Raw genomic sequence first — 18,266 nt, forward strand, 5'->3', positions numbered from 1 at the left:
GCTGCGGTTGATTTTGCAAGCTGTGATTATCGCAACTCGGAATATCAAGCTAACGAAACTCACCAGCTGCAAATCTCAACAAACTGTGGTGAGATTGAGTTTAATGATTTTCGCTTTATACCCGAACGCAACCGAAACTTCCATAACGGCTGGCAGCAGTCATTTCGTGTCTGCCATCGGTGAACAGTAAAAAGAGATAGCAAACTAACTTTCTCTTTCTAAGAAAACGATGTGCAACGGAATCTTTTTTGTGTCTAGTCAACTATCCGCTTGATGTTTGCACGTTGTGAATAGTATTATGCCCTTTTACAAATAAGTAGGCTCGCGGCATAATCAAAGAATGGATGCGGTGTCCTCATCTGTTTATCCCAGAGGGCAGAAGAGGATCGCAGAACCTTGGGGAGTTTCCCAAGTTGGGCAGGAGAGGATCGCAATCCAAAGTGATTCTTTGATCGAAAGTATCTGTCTTTATTAATCAACTGCTGGGGTTTAAAGGGTGATACGGTCAAAATTTGGTCAATATCAACTTGACGTATTTCTTTCAATTTTGCATTTAAAAAACCTGAACACCCCTCATTTTGAAGGTGTGTGTGTGTAGAATGTTGCTCCTATTTTGATTTTGGAATTCACTCTTCAGTTGTCAAAATGCCGTCCAAGCAAGAAGAGCAGCGTATCAAAATTTTGCTCGCGCATCGCGAAAATCCGAGCTACTCGCACGCAAAGTTGGCAAAATCGCTAAAAGTTGCCAAATCAACCGTTACAAATGTAATTAAAGTGTTTGGGGAACGTTTGTTGACAGCCAGGAAGTCTGGATCGGGGGGAAATCGAAAACCGGAAGCCGCTGAGACGACAAAGAGAGTTGCCGGTAGTTTCAAGCGAAACCCTAACCTCTCTCTCCGAGATGCCGCAAATAAGCTGGGTGTATCGTCTACAACCGTGCATCGAGCCAAAAAACGAGCCGGACTATCGACTTACAAGAAGGTAGTGACTCCAAATCGCGATGATAAACAAAATACGACGGCCAAAGCGCGATCCCGGAGGCTGTACACGACGATGCTGACGAAGTTTGACTGCGTGGTAATGGACGACGAAACCTACGTCAAAGCCGACTACAAGCAACTTCCGGGACTGGAGTTTTATACGGCAAAAGGAAGGGGAAAGGTAGCAGATGTTTTCAAGCACATGAAACTGTCAAAGTTCGCAAAGAAATATCTGGTTTGGCAAGCCATCTGTACCTGTGGCTTGAAAAGCAGCATTTTCATAGCTTCCGGGACTGTCAACCAAGAAATTTACGTGAAAGAGTGTTTGAATAAACGTCTGCTGCCTTTCCTGAAGAAACACGGTTGTTCCGTACTGTTTTGGCCGGATTTGGCATCTTGCCATTACGGTAAAAAGGCCATGGAGTGGTACGCCGCCAACAACGTGCAGGTGGTTCCCAAGGACAAGAACGCTCCCAACACGCCAGAGCTCCGCCCAATTGAGAAATACTGGGCTATTGTCAAGCGGAACCTAAAGAAGACCAAAACAACTGCTAAGGGCGAGCAGCAGTTCAAGACAAACTGGCTTTCTGCGGCGAAGAAGGTGGACAAGGTGGCTGTACAAAATCTGATGGCAGGGGTCAAGCGTAAGGCCCGGCAATTCGGATTTGGAAAAGCGGAAGCCTAACTGAATATTTTTCCTGAATTTTATACTAATTGAACTTGAAAAAGAAATTTAATTTGATTTTTTAAATAAACGATTTCACCGATTTACACGCGTTTTCCCTTGACCAAATTTTGACCGTATCACCCTTTATATACGAAGTTATTGTCATAATACATTTTATAATTTGTTGCATTGGCATGGTGTGATTTATATTTAATTACTGTAGGCAAAGTGAGATGCCTATAACGGTGTGACAATTCTATGTTTGTTTCATTGGTTTCAATGTGCTTGCTAGGCTATTAGCGTATTGAAAGATGTAACATGATCCGCGCATTCGGGTTCGCTGTTCTGGGTGTAGCAAAGATAAATGAATAATTCTGTTTGTCAAGGCTATGGTAGAAGTGAACGCTACTGACGTGTGTGCAATTGCATGATATGCATTTTTCTGTCTTATCGGCAAATTTAGTAAGTTCAATTCTTACAGTGGTGTAAATGATTTAAGCTACATATGACAATAGTCTCGCAATAGCAAAGGAGCTTGTAAAATCAATATCAAGCATGATATTTTGTTCCTATATCACGCGTGATATTGGGAGTGTATGAGAGCGGAAAATATAATTTGATTGATGATTTTGCCAACACTGGTACCAATGGAATCCTAGGGAGGATGCCAAATAAATTGTGAGGAGAGTTTGAGGGGAGTTCCAAGAAGAACTACAAGGGATATCTGAGAAGAAATTCAAGGGAATACTGAAAAAAAAAATGTCAGGTGATTCTGAGGAAAATGTCAAGGTATTTTTTTTTTTTGGAGAATACCGGTGAAATAATATATTTGACTAACCATATCCCCGGCAAATATGTCTTTGTCGCCTTCTAGTTCAAAACCTGGCTACGCGCTTGTCCCTATACTTCGCGTTTTCACTGGCACTAATCTCGCCATCCAGAAGTTATACAGATTCGAAAATTAAACGCGATGCTTGCTTCTCTGTAGCAAACATGTAGATTCATTTTGAACTTTGCACATTAAGTAGATCGCCAGATGTGGACTTGCGCGGTAGTAAAGCAAATTGTATGGAAAAAGGATTCCGTCAATCGTTTCCTTAGCCAGGTTCTGTAACCTCCAACACGAAGTGTAGTTTGTTCTACAATTACTGCGTCACCGGATATTTCAAGAGAACTTCAGAACGAACACTTTTTCGACTTTCTACGAAACATCCACCTGTCCATCGTCGCGCAACAGTCACCTCGCAAAACTAGTATGTAGCTCTGCACGCACCGAATATTCCGTCCGTCGAAGTCGATTAATCATATCGTTCGGCGGGGCCGATCATCTGTATTTTTTGTTTTATTTCGGCGTGGAAGTCAGTAATTTGTTCCTTTCTACTAATGCGATGGTTCTTCTTCGACTACTATTTCCTATCTCACTATTCAAACCGGGCGATGGACGGTGCGAGCGATGCGATGCTCGAGTCAAAGGCAGTTAATGTAAATACTTCTTTTTTTGGTTGTTTGCTTGGGCTATAGGTACTCCAAGATGGATAATTGCAAAGTACCACGGTGCGAGCACGAATGTTATTTTGGAACCCGCCAGAAGCCGGGAGGCAATTGCTCGCCTAAGAGGTTTGTACTTGACCTTGAGGTGAGCGCGCGCGATGCGGCACCTTCATCATCGTCGTTACATATGTTCGAGAGGAATTAGTCGGTTGGTTTTGTTTGGATTGGATCACGCTTTCTCGCCTCTGACGCTGTTTCTCTCTGTCGCTCTGTGGATGCGGCGATCGGGCACGACTCATGTATTTACCATGATCCACAGAGACAACCTGTCTGTCTAACGTGCAGATCGCAACGCAATGCAGTGCAGATATTCGAAACAAAGTACTCGATGAAGACGATCATAACTCTATAATAATGCTTGCAAGAGGATCACCCATCTGTAGTCAGGGTTTATAGTCCAAGGGTATCTTCATTTGACAGCGAAGATGGTGCGATGAAGTGCGTACATGCTTCGTTACCTGTATTGAGATTTGACGTCACAAAAAATCCGTCACACTTTGGTGGAAAGACCACGGACATTAAATCGGCACATGCTAAAAGTTGATCACCGAGACGATTGAATTTCCAAATCAATGAAGGGGGAGGGGGGTAGACATGAAGCAACAAGAGGGTAAATCTATGCAAATCACTTCAAGCCGGTAGGACTTTGTTGATCAATTAGAATTCAACGAGAACTACTGTTTGTAGGTAGTTTAAAAGAACACGTTGATGATTGTAAAGTACTCTTGATTCGGTTCTTTGTCTCGATTCTATTTTGTTTGCAAATCTAAACTGATCCCAAGAATTGATGCCTGCAGATTTGATTGCGTCATCAGTTGTGGCAAACGTTTGTACACGCTGCTTCTCAGGAAGTGCTAAAGTTTGTATTCAAACCAGAAAAAGTTGTTCGTAATTTTTCAACGGATGATTTACAAGAGCTTTCAAAAACTTCACGAGACTTTGATGTCTTTCGAGGATAATTATGAGATTCTAGGCGATTATTAACAAACACCTGATGATACTCAGTTGTGGCCCGTAGCACTGGTAGATCCTCTCTAAGTGGTGCCTTACGGAGCAAGAACAACCACATCAACGGTGGTGACGGTCAAGAGATTCGTTTATACATTGCCGAGGAACTGAAATGGAATTATATTTAATATCAGTAGCATTACTTGTTTTTGTCACTAGGAAGGCTTATTTTGATTGAGTCATCCCAGAATTCTTCAAATTGTACGGAACATCACAATTGATTTAGAAGATCAAGGATGAATGATAACTATATGTAATAAGGTACTACGGCATGCACTGAGTTGGTCGCTAGGTTTATAACCCAAACAAGAAAATATTTGTCAGTTAACACTCCGAACACGATGCCTCCCGTAAAATGTTTGAAAATCATAGCCCAGCCATTTCAATTTCAAACTATTGGCGCCATTTAAAACTACAAACTTTAAAGATTTATTCCGTATCAGTTGATTTAAAATAAATTGGTAAATGGCAGAGCAATGACTTTTCAAACATTACCAAATTTCCGTTATATATTTTACGGGGAGCATCATGTTTGCAGTGTTAAGAGATACGTGTATCTACAATTAAATGTTGGTCTGAAGAAAACAAAATACGGCTCGCAAAAAGTTATGAATTGGTTCGTGTCTGATCAATTCTGGACAAATTATTTTTATCTAGATCAAAAAATCCTATGGTTTTCTATTGATTTGTATTTGAATTGTGAGAAGGACACCAGGTGAATTTTACGAAGAATTCAAAGAAAATTATAAACAGTATTCAAATGGTGTTCTGAAGATAATTTCAAATGAAAACTAAACTTCTTTAGTATTCTTTTGAATTTATCCTCAGAATACCCTTTAAATTCTGTTTATAATTATTCGTTAAATTCATCTGGTATTCGCGTCACATTTCAAATACAAGTCTTTTCAAAAAGTTCTGGCACAATAAGTGTTATAGTTTTAAAATTTTCAACCATATTGCCAATAAACGACGGCGTGCTTAAGAAAGTTATCTACGATGTGCTCAAAAATTTCCGAAATAATACACTTCAGAAATTTCGGATTATAAATGTGCTAATTAGTAGGCCATTTTCAACCAACCTGTCAATTTTCGGCAAGCGCTTCCAATAATTTGATATTACGTACCAGTGATGGAAAAGTTCGCAAAAAATCACTATGACTCGCGAACTTTTCCCTTGGAGAACTCGTGAAATATCGCGAACTTTTCCAACACTGTTACGTACACACAAAATTCAGCATATTTATAGTTCAGTGTCAAAATTTCAGCTGAATTGATCATAACTTAACATAGTTGCAACATGCCAAAGTTGGCTAGTTTGTATGAAAATCGGTCTATTGTGCTAATTTAAACTTTACTGTCTTCTGTGAGTATTTTTTGCCCGTTCTAAAATCTTTGAATATAAAAATCATCGCCAAAAAGCAGGCTACAGCAAGTACAGGGTCTTATCCTCTTTGCTAAAAAAAAATTCACGAAGAACTTTTATTAAATTCAACGGGTAATTAATATTGCCTACATTATCAGTATAGTTTAAGTCACTCCTTATTAAATTTAAATTGAAAAGGTAAAGTGAATAAATCTCCGTCAATCGACGGAAAGATCCATCTAAAAAAAAAAATCCAAAAACTCCACCAACAGTCGCCTTTCAGCCACCGTTTACACTTCTCCCACATGTAGTCATTCTTTCGCTGCTTTCCACCCTCCGCTTCCTGATCACACATCAAACTTGAATCTTCCACCACTGTCGCCGTCGGCGTCGATGTGCTATGTACGATCGATGTCGTTCTCTACGTACATTTTCGTCGCCGTCGTCGATTTCGATGCTCTATCATCACCCGGTTGCTAATGCCATCCATCCGAGAATCTTCATTAGATCTTTGCAACGCCAACCTATTCACAGTGTTTCGGTGACGGTGTCCAAGAGTGCATGCGCCCGTGCCTAATTCTGCTCAGAACTTCCTTTCCACACGGGAAACCAAAAAGCTTAGAATGCTGAAAGTGCTAGCTGTGACACTTTGCTGCTTTGGTCCAGCGCTTCCAATTTTGCTGCAGCGAAACGATTGCCTGTGTGATCCGGTGAATGCCTTTCTCGATTCACTTCCGCTTAATCGTGAACGAACAGTGAGTTGATACACGTGTTCAAGAAATTAGCACCTTTATATTTGCTCGTCTCGTTTGTTTGATGTTTGCAGGATCAATTGCTGGGAATCGACGGGTATCAAGGTAAAGCACACCGGGTCGTCACGAAAGATGGTTACGTTTTGCGATTGTATCAGATTTGGCGCGATCAGCCACCGGGAGTGAATTCTACCCGGGGAGTGATTTTGTTGCAGCATGGAATCCTGCATTCTTCGGCTGATTGGTTAGTGTTGGGACCGGGTCGATCCCTCGCCTATCAGCTGGTCGATCTCGGTTACGATGTATGGCTTGGTAACAGTCGGTCGTCACTCAACTCGCACCAACACGTAAAATTCTGCACTTGCTCCAAGGAATTCTGGGACTACAGTTGGCACGAGATGGGCATCTACGACCTTCCGGCGATGATCGACACGGTCCTAGCGAGAACCCAACAACCCAAGCTGCGACTGGTGGTGTACTCGGAAGCAGGAGCCCTGGCCATGGTTATGCTCTCTTCAAGACCGGAATATAACAACAAGCTGATTGCATTAGACGCCATGGCCCCGGCAGCGTTCGTCTCCAATACTTGGTATCGATATCTGGCTCTACCGTTCGCGAAGATCCCGAAAGTATTTCGGGTAAGTATATCAATTTTCTGTTTATTCTTTTCAATTATTTACACACAGTCCTGTTGGTCTTCAGTCTGCGTACGCACTGTACTCAACGAACGAGGTGACGGTGGAGGCTTGTGAAACCGAGAAGAAGATATGCACGGACTTGTACTACCAATTCTTAAACGGGGAAAGTGTCGGTATGAACCGGACCTGGATCGATCGGATATACCAGAGCATGCCGGCTGGGGCGTCCATCAAGGAGGTCTTGCACTATGTTCAGCTGATTTGGACCAAAAAGTTTGCACCATTCGACCACGGAGTGAGCAAGAATCTGAAGATGTATGGCTCGAAGATTCCCCCGGAGTATCCGCTGGATCGGATCTCAGTTCCGGTTAATATTCACTACGGGCTGCGGGATAAGATCGTCGATCCCGTGGGGGTGATGCGGTTGGGATCGCGGTTGATTAACAGTCCCCGGGTGAGGATGCGGCCATACGACGAGCTGCAGCATTCGGATTTCATCTACGGGGATTCGGCGTACGAGATTGTGTACAAAGATGTTCTGATGTGGATAGTGGAACCAATAAAATGAACGAACGAAAAGTGCTGGTAGAAATTTCGGAAACAATTGTGAGTGAGTGAGGGTGTGTGTGTGTGTGTGTGTGTGTGTGTGCAGCGCTGTTGGAATCTTGTTATTTGGCCATTATATTTAGCCACCAATTTCCTGTGACTCTTGATTTAGGTTCTTCCGAATAATTGCAATTAGTGCCAAGAAAATATCCCACTGTGGAAGACGATGAAACACCTCAAAAAGTCCCTAAAAGATACACACTTAAAAATACCCAATTTTACACGTGACGGAATGCATCTGTGACATAAAGGATGAGACGTAAACAAACAAATCATGTAAAATTTAGTGCTCCTAGACTGAAAAGTTCGTTACTTGACGAAAAGTACGTTTGATTGAGCTGAATTTCGCGTCTATTATGACTCAATTTTATGTCAAAATTGACGCTCGTATATGTCAGTGTCAGAGCATTTAAATGTACATGAATTTTTCAAAGTGTGTACACTGGACAATGTTCAAATACAATCCTTAGCTATTCAAAAATTACATCCACAATCCCCTGCCTTCCCGAGTAAAGTGTTTTATACCAAATTTATAACAAGTTCTGATGTTATCAAGGTTTGATACCAAAATATGTTATCGTTATAAAAAATATAACAAAAAATGCTAGTTGGATACCACAAAAATAACTAATTTTGTTATCATTGAAAACGTCTTGAAAACAAATCCTAGGATTTATGCAATTTTCTTCAACCAATTTCAAATTATGTTATCGATTTGATATTAAAGCCTCACGCTGATAACTGAAATATGATTAGCGGTGCAAAGCACAATTTTTTATCATGCGGATAATATTTAGAGTTTTGAACTAATGCTATGTTCAGACTACGGAGTTGTATCATGTTACAAGGCTATCTTGATGGCGTTTATCTTGCTGGTAATTTGAATAACACCCTGGTAACATGTTACAACTCTATAGTCTGAACAAGGCATCGTTCGTAAACAAATGGTACTTCATTCATGATAACACACAGCTCCCAGAATCTTGAAAATTTCTCAATGTCCGAAATATTGGTCTCACATTTTGAGAACTCACAAGTCCTGAAAATCGATAAAAAAAATCTCCTAATTTTTAAGATTTTTCTTAATCAAGAATCAATATAACTATTCTAAATTGAAAAGAAAGCTTTAAAGTCTCAGAATTTGATTTTTTTTTTCAAATCCTATAGAGTAAATGAACCAGTTTTTTGCCCAAGAGGTTCCCTAATTGGCTCTATCTTAATTTTCAGTTTTTTTTTTCAAAATTTATTTCCATACAGGGATAGGACATAAATTTTGTCATATCTTCATTTTCTTCGCATTTCAAGCGTATTACTTATCACATATTTCGTGCTCTCAACTTAGTGTTCTAGATGCACTTACACAGTTATTAATAGAGAGCTTTCGATACCTGTACCAATTTTGCATTAGTATAATTGTGTGGCAAGTTCAATCATACTCTATGCCTAGTCGAGCCTTTGTAGCTGCGCCTTTACCGACTGAGCTGAGGGAGACCCCAGATGTTGTCATATGTCTACGCGAATAAAGCCATGCTAATTTATTTCAGTTCGACCCTAATCTATCTAATCTAATACAAATGCAGCCAGTACGAGAAAGCATTCTAGAAAATGATTAGGTTAGATAACGCCTAACAATTTTTCTTGTCAACATTGATGTTTGCAGCATATGTTAGATATGACACAAACATCAAAACGGCCAGACCAACAATTTGCTTCATAATACTCTAAAAAAGTCCCTATAGAACACTCTTTGATTCATCAAGAAATTCTCATAAAACAAACATTTCTCGCTGTATTACCTAGGAATTCCCCAAAGAAATCACTTTACAATATATCTCCTCAGTATCCACTAAGTACCCGAGCAAAGATGAACATCAAATTGAAATCAAAATTTGCTGTTATGATGTAACTTATTTTGAATACTCCAGTTGATCTCACTTTGGTTGACTTAACGGTTAACACAGCAAAAATGAGAGCAACATTTTACACTGTTGAAACAAACGGAAAACTAATCCTGCTTTCAATTAAATCAATTTGATTACTGATTTTGCATTCATAATGTTTAACTGAATACGAGCCTAGAGTAAATGGTTACCATTCATGTTTCTCAAGCTGAAAGACTTAGGCTCCAATCTCACCGCGGGCAAGTCACGAATGTCCTAAAATGTGTTAAACAAATCAGATAAACGATAATCATTAGTTCAACGACAGATGAATTTCAATTAAATTTTAAACAAGACGTAAACAGCAGAACTTCAAGTTAAGTTGCTTTCATTTATAACGTCTTGACTGCATAATGATAGGAACTGCACACTTTAATATCGATTTGCTTTCATTTTGTTAACCGACTTTGCTCGGGTATTCTCCTAAAAATCCCATGAAATAGGGTAACCAACTTGAATTGGACCCCTACATATTTTGGACCCTTTTCATATATTTTCCTCGCTTACTGTCTAGTTTCTTCAAATTCATCTGGGTTGATGTTGTAATTACATTCTTTCAATTACTTGCTATGTCTCAAGATCATTAGTTCACCTCAAATTGCTTACAATTGCTCAATTTATGCAGTTTTAGAAAATGTTATCGAAAAAGTTTCATGTTTCGACGTTTGTCTAGAGGAATCGGCGTTAGTGTACTTGTTTTAAATTTGGTCTAAAATATACAATTCAATGATTTTTTTATCAAATCAGTTTATCTGACTTTGGAAGATGTATTTTACGTGTTTATAAAGATTTCACCTTAAGATTTTACTTAAAAAATATTAAATAAAAAGTGTCCAAAAAAGATCGTAAAAAAATGTTACCAACTTATTTTGGACACTTATCAAATGAGAATCATCAAAAGAGCGACAAAAAAAATCCGGTTGGTCGATCGTGCTATTATATCAGATTTCTGATTAAATTGGTAAGTAAATCAATCAAAATTATATGAATTCATTGTTTTTAAATATATTTCTTTTTTATCAGGCGATTCAAAATGGGAAAAACGGCAAAACACGTAGAGTGGTCCACTCTGAGTTTTCCTAGTTTTCCTAGTTCCTAGTTTTCCACAAAAGTTTTCCTGTCTCCCAAAGGCATTTAACTAAGGGGCTGTTCATAAACTACGTAGACGCTTTAGGGGGGTGGGAGCGCTTGGCAGATGTCTACGGTCCATCCAATTTTTTAAATTTTGTGTTTGAGACTGTCTTCTACGGAAGGGGGGGGGGGGGGTTGAATCTCTCAAAAACCGTCTACGTAGTTTATGAACAGCCCATACAAAAATAATATGAACTGCAAGCATAGAGTCAGGTCTCCGTATTAAGATTTACTTCTGAATGATTTTTTTTATGGTATGATCAGTTGTTTCCTTATGTTATATTATATTTCCTCCGTTACTCGCGCCAACTTTTGTAACACGAGTACTCACGCGTTGTACTTTGTACAACAGTGTGAGTTTTCCATTTCCATTTTGCAGCCGAGCTACCAATCGATCTGAAATCAACGAGTATTCCTCAAAAAACTTGCTTTTAACTAAACAAGCTAAATATTTATTACAGTTAACCCCCAAAGTTACTGTCTTCGAAAAAGTTGTTCAGGAGTTCAAAGCCTATAGTTCAGAATTTTTTCACTATATGGTGCTAGTATATACGTTAAATTCTCATATAAAATATCTCGAAATCCTGATCATATAAAAAGTTACTGTCTTCGGCAAAGTTGTTCAGGAAGTCAAGGAAGCCTTTTTGCTGGTGGACTTAAGTTCAGAGTTTTATCACTTTGCAACGCTAGTATACGTGAGGAATTCTCGCATATAAAATATCTCTAGATCCTGACCAGACAGAAAGTTACTGTCTTCGGCAAAGTTGTTCAGGATGTTAGGATCTTTTCGTTGGTGTACAGTAATTCAGAATTTTCCCTTTACGTGGCACTAGTATGCGGGTCATTTAGAGATATTTTATATGCAAGGATTTCACGTGTCTTTCAACGTCACCTAGTGAGAAAATTATGTACTTTCCACCAACGATAGGGTTTGATCTCCTGGACAACTTTGCCGATTACAGTACATTTTTAGCAGGTCTTGAGATATATCATATGTTAGAATTGCACGTATATACTAGTACCATGAAGTGAAATATTCTGAACTACCGTCCACTAGCCAAAAGGCCTTGATCCCCTGAACAACTTTGCCCAAGACAGTAACATTCTATCTTGTCATGCTCTCTAGTATTTTATATGAGAGAATTTAACGTGTATACTAAAACTACATAGTAAGAAAATTCTGAACTATTCTACACCAAGCAATAGGCTTTGACCTCCTGAACAACTTTTTCAAAGACAGTAACTTTCTATTTGGTCAGGATCTCGAGATATATCATATGCGAGAAGTGTATATGTATACAAACGCCACGTGGTGAGAAAATTCTGAACTACTGTCTACCAGTCGAAAAGTCTTGACCCCCTGAACAAGTTTGCCCAGTACAGTAACTTTCTAGCTGGTCAAGAACTCGAGCTATTGTATATGCGAGAATTACTAGCGCCTCGTAGTGTGAAATTTCTGAACTACTCCACCAACGAAAAGAGCTTGACTTCCTGAACAACTTTGCTGAAGGCATTTACTTTCTATCTGGTCAGGATCTAGAGATATTTTATACACGAGAATTTCACATGTATACTAGCACCACGAAGTGAGATAATTCTGAACTATTGTACACTAAGAAATAGGCTTTGACCTCCTGAACAACTTTTCCGAAGACAGTAACTTTCTATCTGGTCAGGATCTCGAGATATTCCATGTTGTAACCAATTAAGTCAATCCCACGTAGTATGGACACCGTTTACGCGGTTTCCATTTACATTTTCTCTATTATCCGCATTTTGGGGGTTAATTGTAATCAAAGTTTAGCTTTTTTAGTTCAAAACAAGTTTTTTGAGGAATACAAGTTGTTTTCAGATCGATTGGCAGCAACAAAATGGCAATGGAAAACTCATATGTGTTGTACAAAGTACAACAGCGCGAGTAACGGGGGGTTAACTTTTATGCATACCGTAAAACGGGGTGTAATTGATCAGCGGGGGAAAATTGATCGCTGAAATTTCTAGTGATATTTTTTCATGTGTAACATGTTTTTCGATACTAAGCGTACGAATGTATCTTTGTATACATTGTAAAAATATTATGCATAAGTACAATATTGGGTATACTCAGCGATCAAATTCACCCCGCTGATCAATTTCACCCCGTTTTACGGCACCTTCTTTGAAAATTTTCTCACCTAGACGGACCTAACAAATGCGAGATAGGAAGAAGTGACCGTCGTAATTAATTTTAGGCTCATAGGTTGAAAGAACTTCAGCATGTCCAAAATATATTCGTTCCCATTCAGTGTGTCCAAAATATATTATGGACACTGTCCAAAATCAAGTGGAAGGGTCCAAAATATGGGAATATCATGATGTGAAAAGAATTATTTTTCGAGTATATATCAATAAATAAAACATCTAGTGACATTTTACATCCAAGATGAGTAGCTTTCGAACACAACCGCATGTAAATTGCATAATAATAATAAACAAATAATATTTTGACATAAACGTGATCTCACTTCCTCTAGGGGTCCAAAATCAGTTGGTTACCCTATTCTTTGGAATTCTTTCTAGATTCCGCTCAGAATTCTCTTGGAGTGGTTTCGTGAATTCAGGGCTGGTAGCGATCACTGCTGTCAGAAATAGTGATTTTAGTGACCATGTTGAATAAATAAGTGACCAAATAGTGACTTATAGTTGTAAAAATAGTGACTAAAAAGTGACCTAAGAGATGGCGCATCAAATAAATGTTTGATGTTTTAGACTTATTCAATTATTATCTCATAAACACTTATGTACGATGTGAACCTTTAAAGCGAAAGATTCTCTGGACTTGCAGCAATAATACGTCAAGAATTTTCAAGAATCTAGAGTTAAATCTCATGTGCAGTTTTAAAGACTCGAGGATCTTTAATATAATTTCTAAGGACCTCATTCCAACAGAGCTATAGAAAAAAATCATTCAAAACATCAAATGCAATCGGCTTTCGAGGTAGTTCTGAAGAATTTTAGATTTCATGTAAAGCCTTAGTTTTGAATAGAATTACAAGAAACCCTGAATTGAGTTAAAAGTAAATTTCAATGAAAAATCTTAGGAATTTCTGAGGAGCACAACTCTTGTGAACTTCACCGGAAAATTCTAAACGCATTCTGAGGATAATTTCATAAAGTTTGTGGGAAAAAATGAATACGGAGCACAAGTCCTAGGAAATTGTATGAAAATACGAAAAGGAGGATTACAATTAAATGTGAAAATAACTCCAGAACATCTTTAAAGGAATTCATGGGAGTTTTTCAAACAAATTATGAGGGAATGCCAATAAATTGTTAGGAGACTTTCAATGTAGTAGAATTCCAAGGGAAGGAGTGAGATTGAAAAGCAAATCTGAAATGAATTCATTGAATACTCGGAGAATCTTTCCAAAGGATTTCTAATTGTGGAGAATTTCAATGTAATTCCGAGGAAAACTAAACGAAAATTCAATTCTGAAGATAGCTTCATCGAGATTTTGGGGAATCTCCGTTGAATTTGGAATGGACTATTTTGAGGCCTTCAGAACCACTTAAAAATTCTCAAATTTTTCGTGAAGTTAATGAAACAGCCTTGAAGTTCTTTTGTAGTTTGATAAACTAGCCTGATACTCACAATACTTCTCCTCAAATTCTGAACTTTATAGGACTTCCTAAAGTTTCCTTAATTTTTCTAACAATCATGGATCTTCTTTAAAGGTTTAAAAATTCACTGAAGTTCTCTAAACTTCTTTAAAATTTATGTGACTTCTCTAATGTTGACGGAACTACTCTGAGGTTCTCTGTTCTTTCTTGAAATTCTCAAAATTTCTATAAAGTTTTTGTAGTTCTCATGAAGCTTGTTGTACTGCACTGAATTTAATTAAATCGTCCTAAAAATGCTTCAGTGAACTTCTGAACTTATGCGAAGACCTCACATAATTTTTTAACGTCTCTGAAGTTATCTAAAAATCAGGGAACTGCTTTAAATTCTCCACTAATTTTCTTAAACTAATGGAACTGACTTCTCCCTGAAATTCGTCAAATTTTCGGAGCTTGCTAAACTTCTTTCAAATGCTCCCACATTTTGCTAATGTTCATAAAATTTCCTGAAGCTTACGGATCTCATCTTAAGCTCCATAGATTTCTATGAAGTAATGTTTCTGAAGGCCACTGTCCGTCTGTGAAGTTTCCGAAGGTTATTTTAAATTTCTGAAATTTAATGGGATTATTCTGAAGCTATCTGATCGTCCTCGAAGTACTCGAAACTTCGCTGAATATCATTAAACTACCTAAAAATATCTTAATTTAGTTCTCTGGAATTTCTTGAAAATATCGCTGCTTGCTAAAAGTTCTCGTTTTTTTTTTTATTAATCAAACTTCGTTGATGTTCTCTAATCAACTTAACTAAATTTTCGCATTTTTTAAGTTCTTCAAGTCTCTATGATATAACAACCTTAAAATACTCTCACGTTTTCCGGATTTTCATAAAATTTGTATCACGTTCCAGGAATTCTCTCGGAGCTTTGCTGAAGTTTTCGGAAATTCACTAAATTTTTTTGAAATTTCTTTAAGGTTTTCTTGAAATTATTTGAACGGCCGTTTGATTCAAGACGTTATCGAAGCTTCGATAAAGCTCTTAGCTCGATAGAACACCTTTAAATTTCCCTGAAGTTATCTAGACATCTGTGAAGTTTCTGAAATATTTCTGAAGTTTTCATAAATTCTCTGAAGGTCTCTGTTCTTCCCTGAGATTCGCGGAACATATTAAGGGTTCTCGATTTGTTTTTCAGTACATCATGGAACTATCTTGAATTTATCGAAATTTACGATTATAGATTTTAAACTGCTCCAAAAGTCTAGACTATAGTTACGGGAACTGCTCTTAAGATCTGGAATTCCCCAAAGATTTCTAGATCCAGCTTTTCTGAAGTGCTTAAAACTTCTTAAATATTTGCACAATACCCCTCAAGTTTTCTTCAATTTCTCAAGGTCGTTTAACACCTGTTAAGTTTTCTGAAATTCTAGGATATTCATGAAAGTTCTCGGATGCTAAAAGAGCCGCTTTGAGGTTCTTACAGCTTCCAATAAGTTTCCCATATTTTCAGCGTGGTAACTTCCCTTATGTTCCTGCAGTTTGTTTATAGAGCTTCACTGAAATTCTCAGTATTCCTTCTCCAAAGTTCCTACAATGGTTGTAAAGTTAATGGGACTACACAATGGGAATATCTCTATTCTTTCATAAAGTTAATTACGAAATTGAAATAAATCATTTATGTTTTTACTTAATTCTGGCCCTTTGAATATTTTCAATATCTTGACCTTGTACATGGAATACGAAACTTCAAGACATTGAATATTTTTTAGATCTTGGACTTACTTACTTGGAAAACTCAGGTAATTTTAACCAGAAAAATGAGTAGACATCCTGTATATAGAGAAAGACGATTAAACGTCACAACGAAAAGAATAATCAATCTTGGAATAAATTCACGCTAAAAAAGTTGAAAATAGTGACTTATTACAAGAAAAGGTGACTTTAGTGACTTGGCCTTAAAAAAAGAGACTTTTAAGTGACTGACTTGAAAAAAGTGACCAAGTCACTAAAAAGTGACTCGCTACCAGCCCTGTGAATTCCTTAAAATGGTCCTCAGAATTCTCTAGGAAATCTTCTTTGTGTTCTCTAAAGATGATCACAGAAACAACCTTAAAACTCTCTATAGTATTCATGTGAAATTTAACCAAAAACTTGATGGGAAATTTCATTATAACTTTCCTCAAAACTTCTTTGGAATAATTTTAAGAGTACCTTTGGAATTATCCTCAGAATATTAGTTGACATCATTTCAGAAGTCACGTTGGATTCTCCTTCTTCAATTATTGTTCTACTTACAAGAACCTTGGAGTTCTCCTTCGAATTCTTTTTCTGTTCTCCTTAGAAAAGTCTCCATAAAATTACTTTTCAGTTTTAGTCAGAACTCTCTTTTTCAGTGGCGTCACGTGAGAAAATTAACTAGTTGTGCACCTATTTTATTTATATATTGTCTGTAACAGTAGAAGCCAATTTTGATGCATAATAAAAAAATGGGATACAAATCTTTCGACGGGGGTACCTGCATAAAAAATAAACGAAATGATGATGGGAAACAGTTCTGCTACCAGTTTTGCTTACTCTTGCATAGAAACTGATTTTCTTTTTAAGTCTCATGTTTATGATATTTCAAGAACAACATGTGAAAAGGGCATACAAGCTTTTTGTAAACAAACCTTCTTATGCCCTTTTCTCGCCACCCATATGACACCTACGCAAACCATCAACATCACCGGGCAAGGAAAACTTTCCTTTTCCCGATGATATTGTTGGTTTGCATGGGTGACCCTCGGTTGGTGAGAAAAGGACCTACAAGGTTTGTTTACAAAAGGCTTGTATGCCCTTTTCACATGTGGCTCTTGATTTGTCATCGTTACTCGCCGTTTCCTAAGCAGTAGTGTAGAGTTGACGCCAATTGCGATTTCCTCGAAATACTCCACTTGCCGCGAAATTTCCTCGAGCACGACACAACCAACAATTTTCACTTGTCCATTTCGGCAAAGTTCCGCGTTATGATTTTACTATTTCTTTTACATGTCGTTTTCAAGTTGTCCAACTTTGGTCGAGGGACGTCCATTCTCGCAATAAGCATTTTTTCCTCCATGGATCTTCTGGCAAACGGTCTTTTCAGGAGGTCATCAACAATATGCTGTTCCATGATTCCTATTTAATTTTGCACTATGCTATGAACAATATTTCATCAATGCGCTGAGGCTACTGAATGAAATGCAGACACGGTAGTGAGAAAATTTAAAAATTCGATGTGTGCGTGTTGGTAGGTATACAACGAATGACGGCTCTCCTGAATCTTTCAGGAAAAAAAATCAGAGAGAAACTCAAATGCGACGTTGCCTATACGTGAAAATTTATTCTCTTCTCTTTAAACTGTGCAAAGATAGAAGTGCACAAAATAAACACTAACACAGCGGCAATTATGCTTACGGGATTTCAATACATATACAACTGATCTGGTTGTAAATACGAGCGTTTCTGGTGCACAAGCAAAAGTGCTCAGACTGGGAGCAATAAGCATGCGGTCACATGAGTGGAACTTCGAATCAGAAAGTGGCTCCACTGGTCATTTGCGAACACTAGCGCACCTAGCGGTAGAAGGCATCTTCGGCCTGCAGTTAAGATAGGCAGCATGCTATGATAGTGTGAGTGCACATAGAAAGCCCATGTGGAACGCTACCACATCACATCGCTCGTTGAGCAGAAAAATGAGCACTTTTTGATTCACCGATTTGTTTGCACTTCACCTTCTGTTCTGTGATGCGGTGGCTTTGGTAGAACGAAGGCATATTTTCCCTGCTTGTTTTGTGTCGCTCATTCGCCATAGAAGCCCAAAAAGAGTGTTGTCTGCACGTGGTAAAATCCCAGCGTGCCCGTACGTGAAAACAAGATCGCTATGCCTCGCTTCTGTTTTTACGTACTTTTCTTTCAGTGGTGGGTAAAACGGAGGTTGAGCAGCGATGTGGTAAACAATTCAGCTACTATCCTGTGATGTGGTGGATAATTCAGTTACTATCCATATGGAACCAATAA

At 38.2% G+C, this 18,266-nt stretch overlaps 2 protein-coding genes across 4 annotated transcripts in view; one reads left to right on the top strand and one right to left on the bottom strand.

Annotated features, from left to right (window-relative positions):
• The window catches only part of aPKC (protein kinase C iota type), a 499,255-nt gene that overhangs the window by 99,412 nt on the left and 381,577 nt on the right, over positions 1 to 18,266 (bottom strand). The gene's annotated exons all lie outside the window — the stretch shown is intronic.
• On the top strand, positions 6,113 to 7,527 carry LOC135703362 (lipase 3-like). The gene is made up of 3 exons (XM_065224559.1): positions 6,113 to 6,324; positions 6,396 to 6,959; positions 7,024 to 7,527. The coding sequence occupies exons 1-3, from the start codon at positions 6,193 to 6,195 to the stop codon at positions 7,525 to 7,527; spliced, it is 1,200 nt and encodes a 399-aa protein (XP_065080631.1). The 5' UTR covers positions 6,113 to 6,192.

Source organism: Ochlerotatus camptorhynchus, unplaced genomic scaffold (assembly GCF_037179485.1).
Source record: "Ochlerotatus camptorhynchus isolate MF236.1 unplaced genomic scaffold, CSIRO-AGI_Acam_v1.1 ptg000021l, whole genome shotgun sequence".
Taxonomy (NCBI): Eukaryota; Metazoa; Arthropoda; class Insecta; order Diptera; family Culicidae; genus Ochlerotatus; species Ochlerotatus camptorhynchus.

Bases quoted from the DNA above. Each gene is read 5' to 3' on its own strand.
- LOC135703362 (XM_065224559.1), top strand. From the start codon at position 6,193: ATGCTGAAAGTGCTAGCTGTGACACTTTGCTGCTTTGGTCCAGCGCTT. The intron at 6,325-6,395 runs GTGAGTTGATAC...TGATGTTTGCAG, and splicing joins CGCTTAATCGTGAACGAACA to GATCAATTGCTGGGAATCGA. The intron at 6,960-7,023 runs GTAAGTATATCA...GTTGGTCTTCAG, and splicing joins AGATCCCGAAAGTATTTCGG to TCTGCGTACGCACTGTACTC.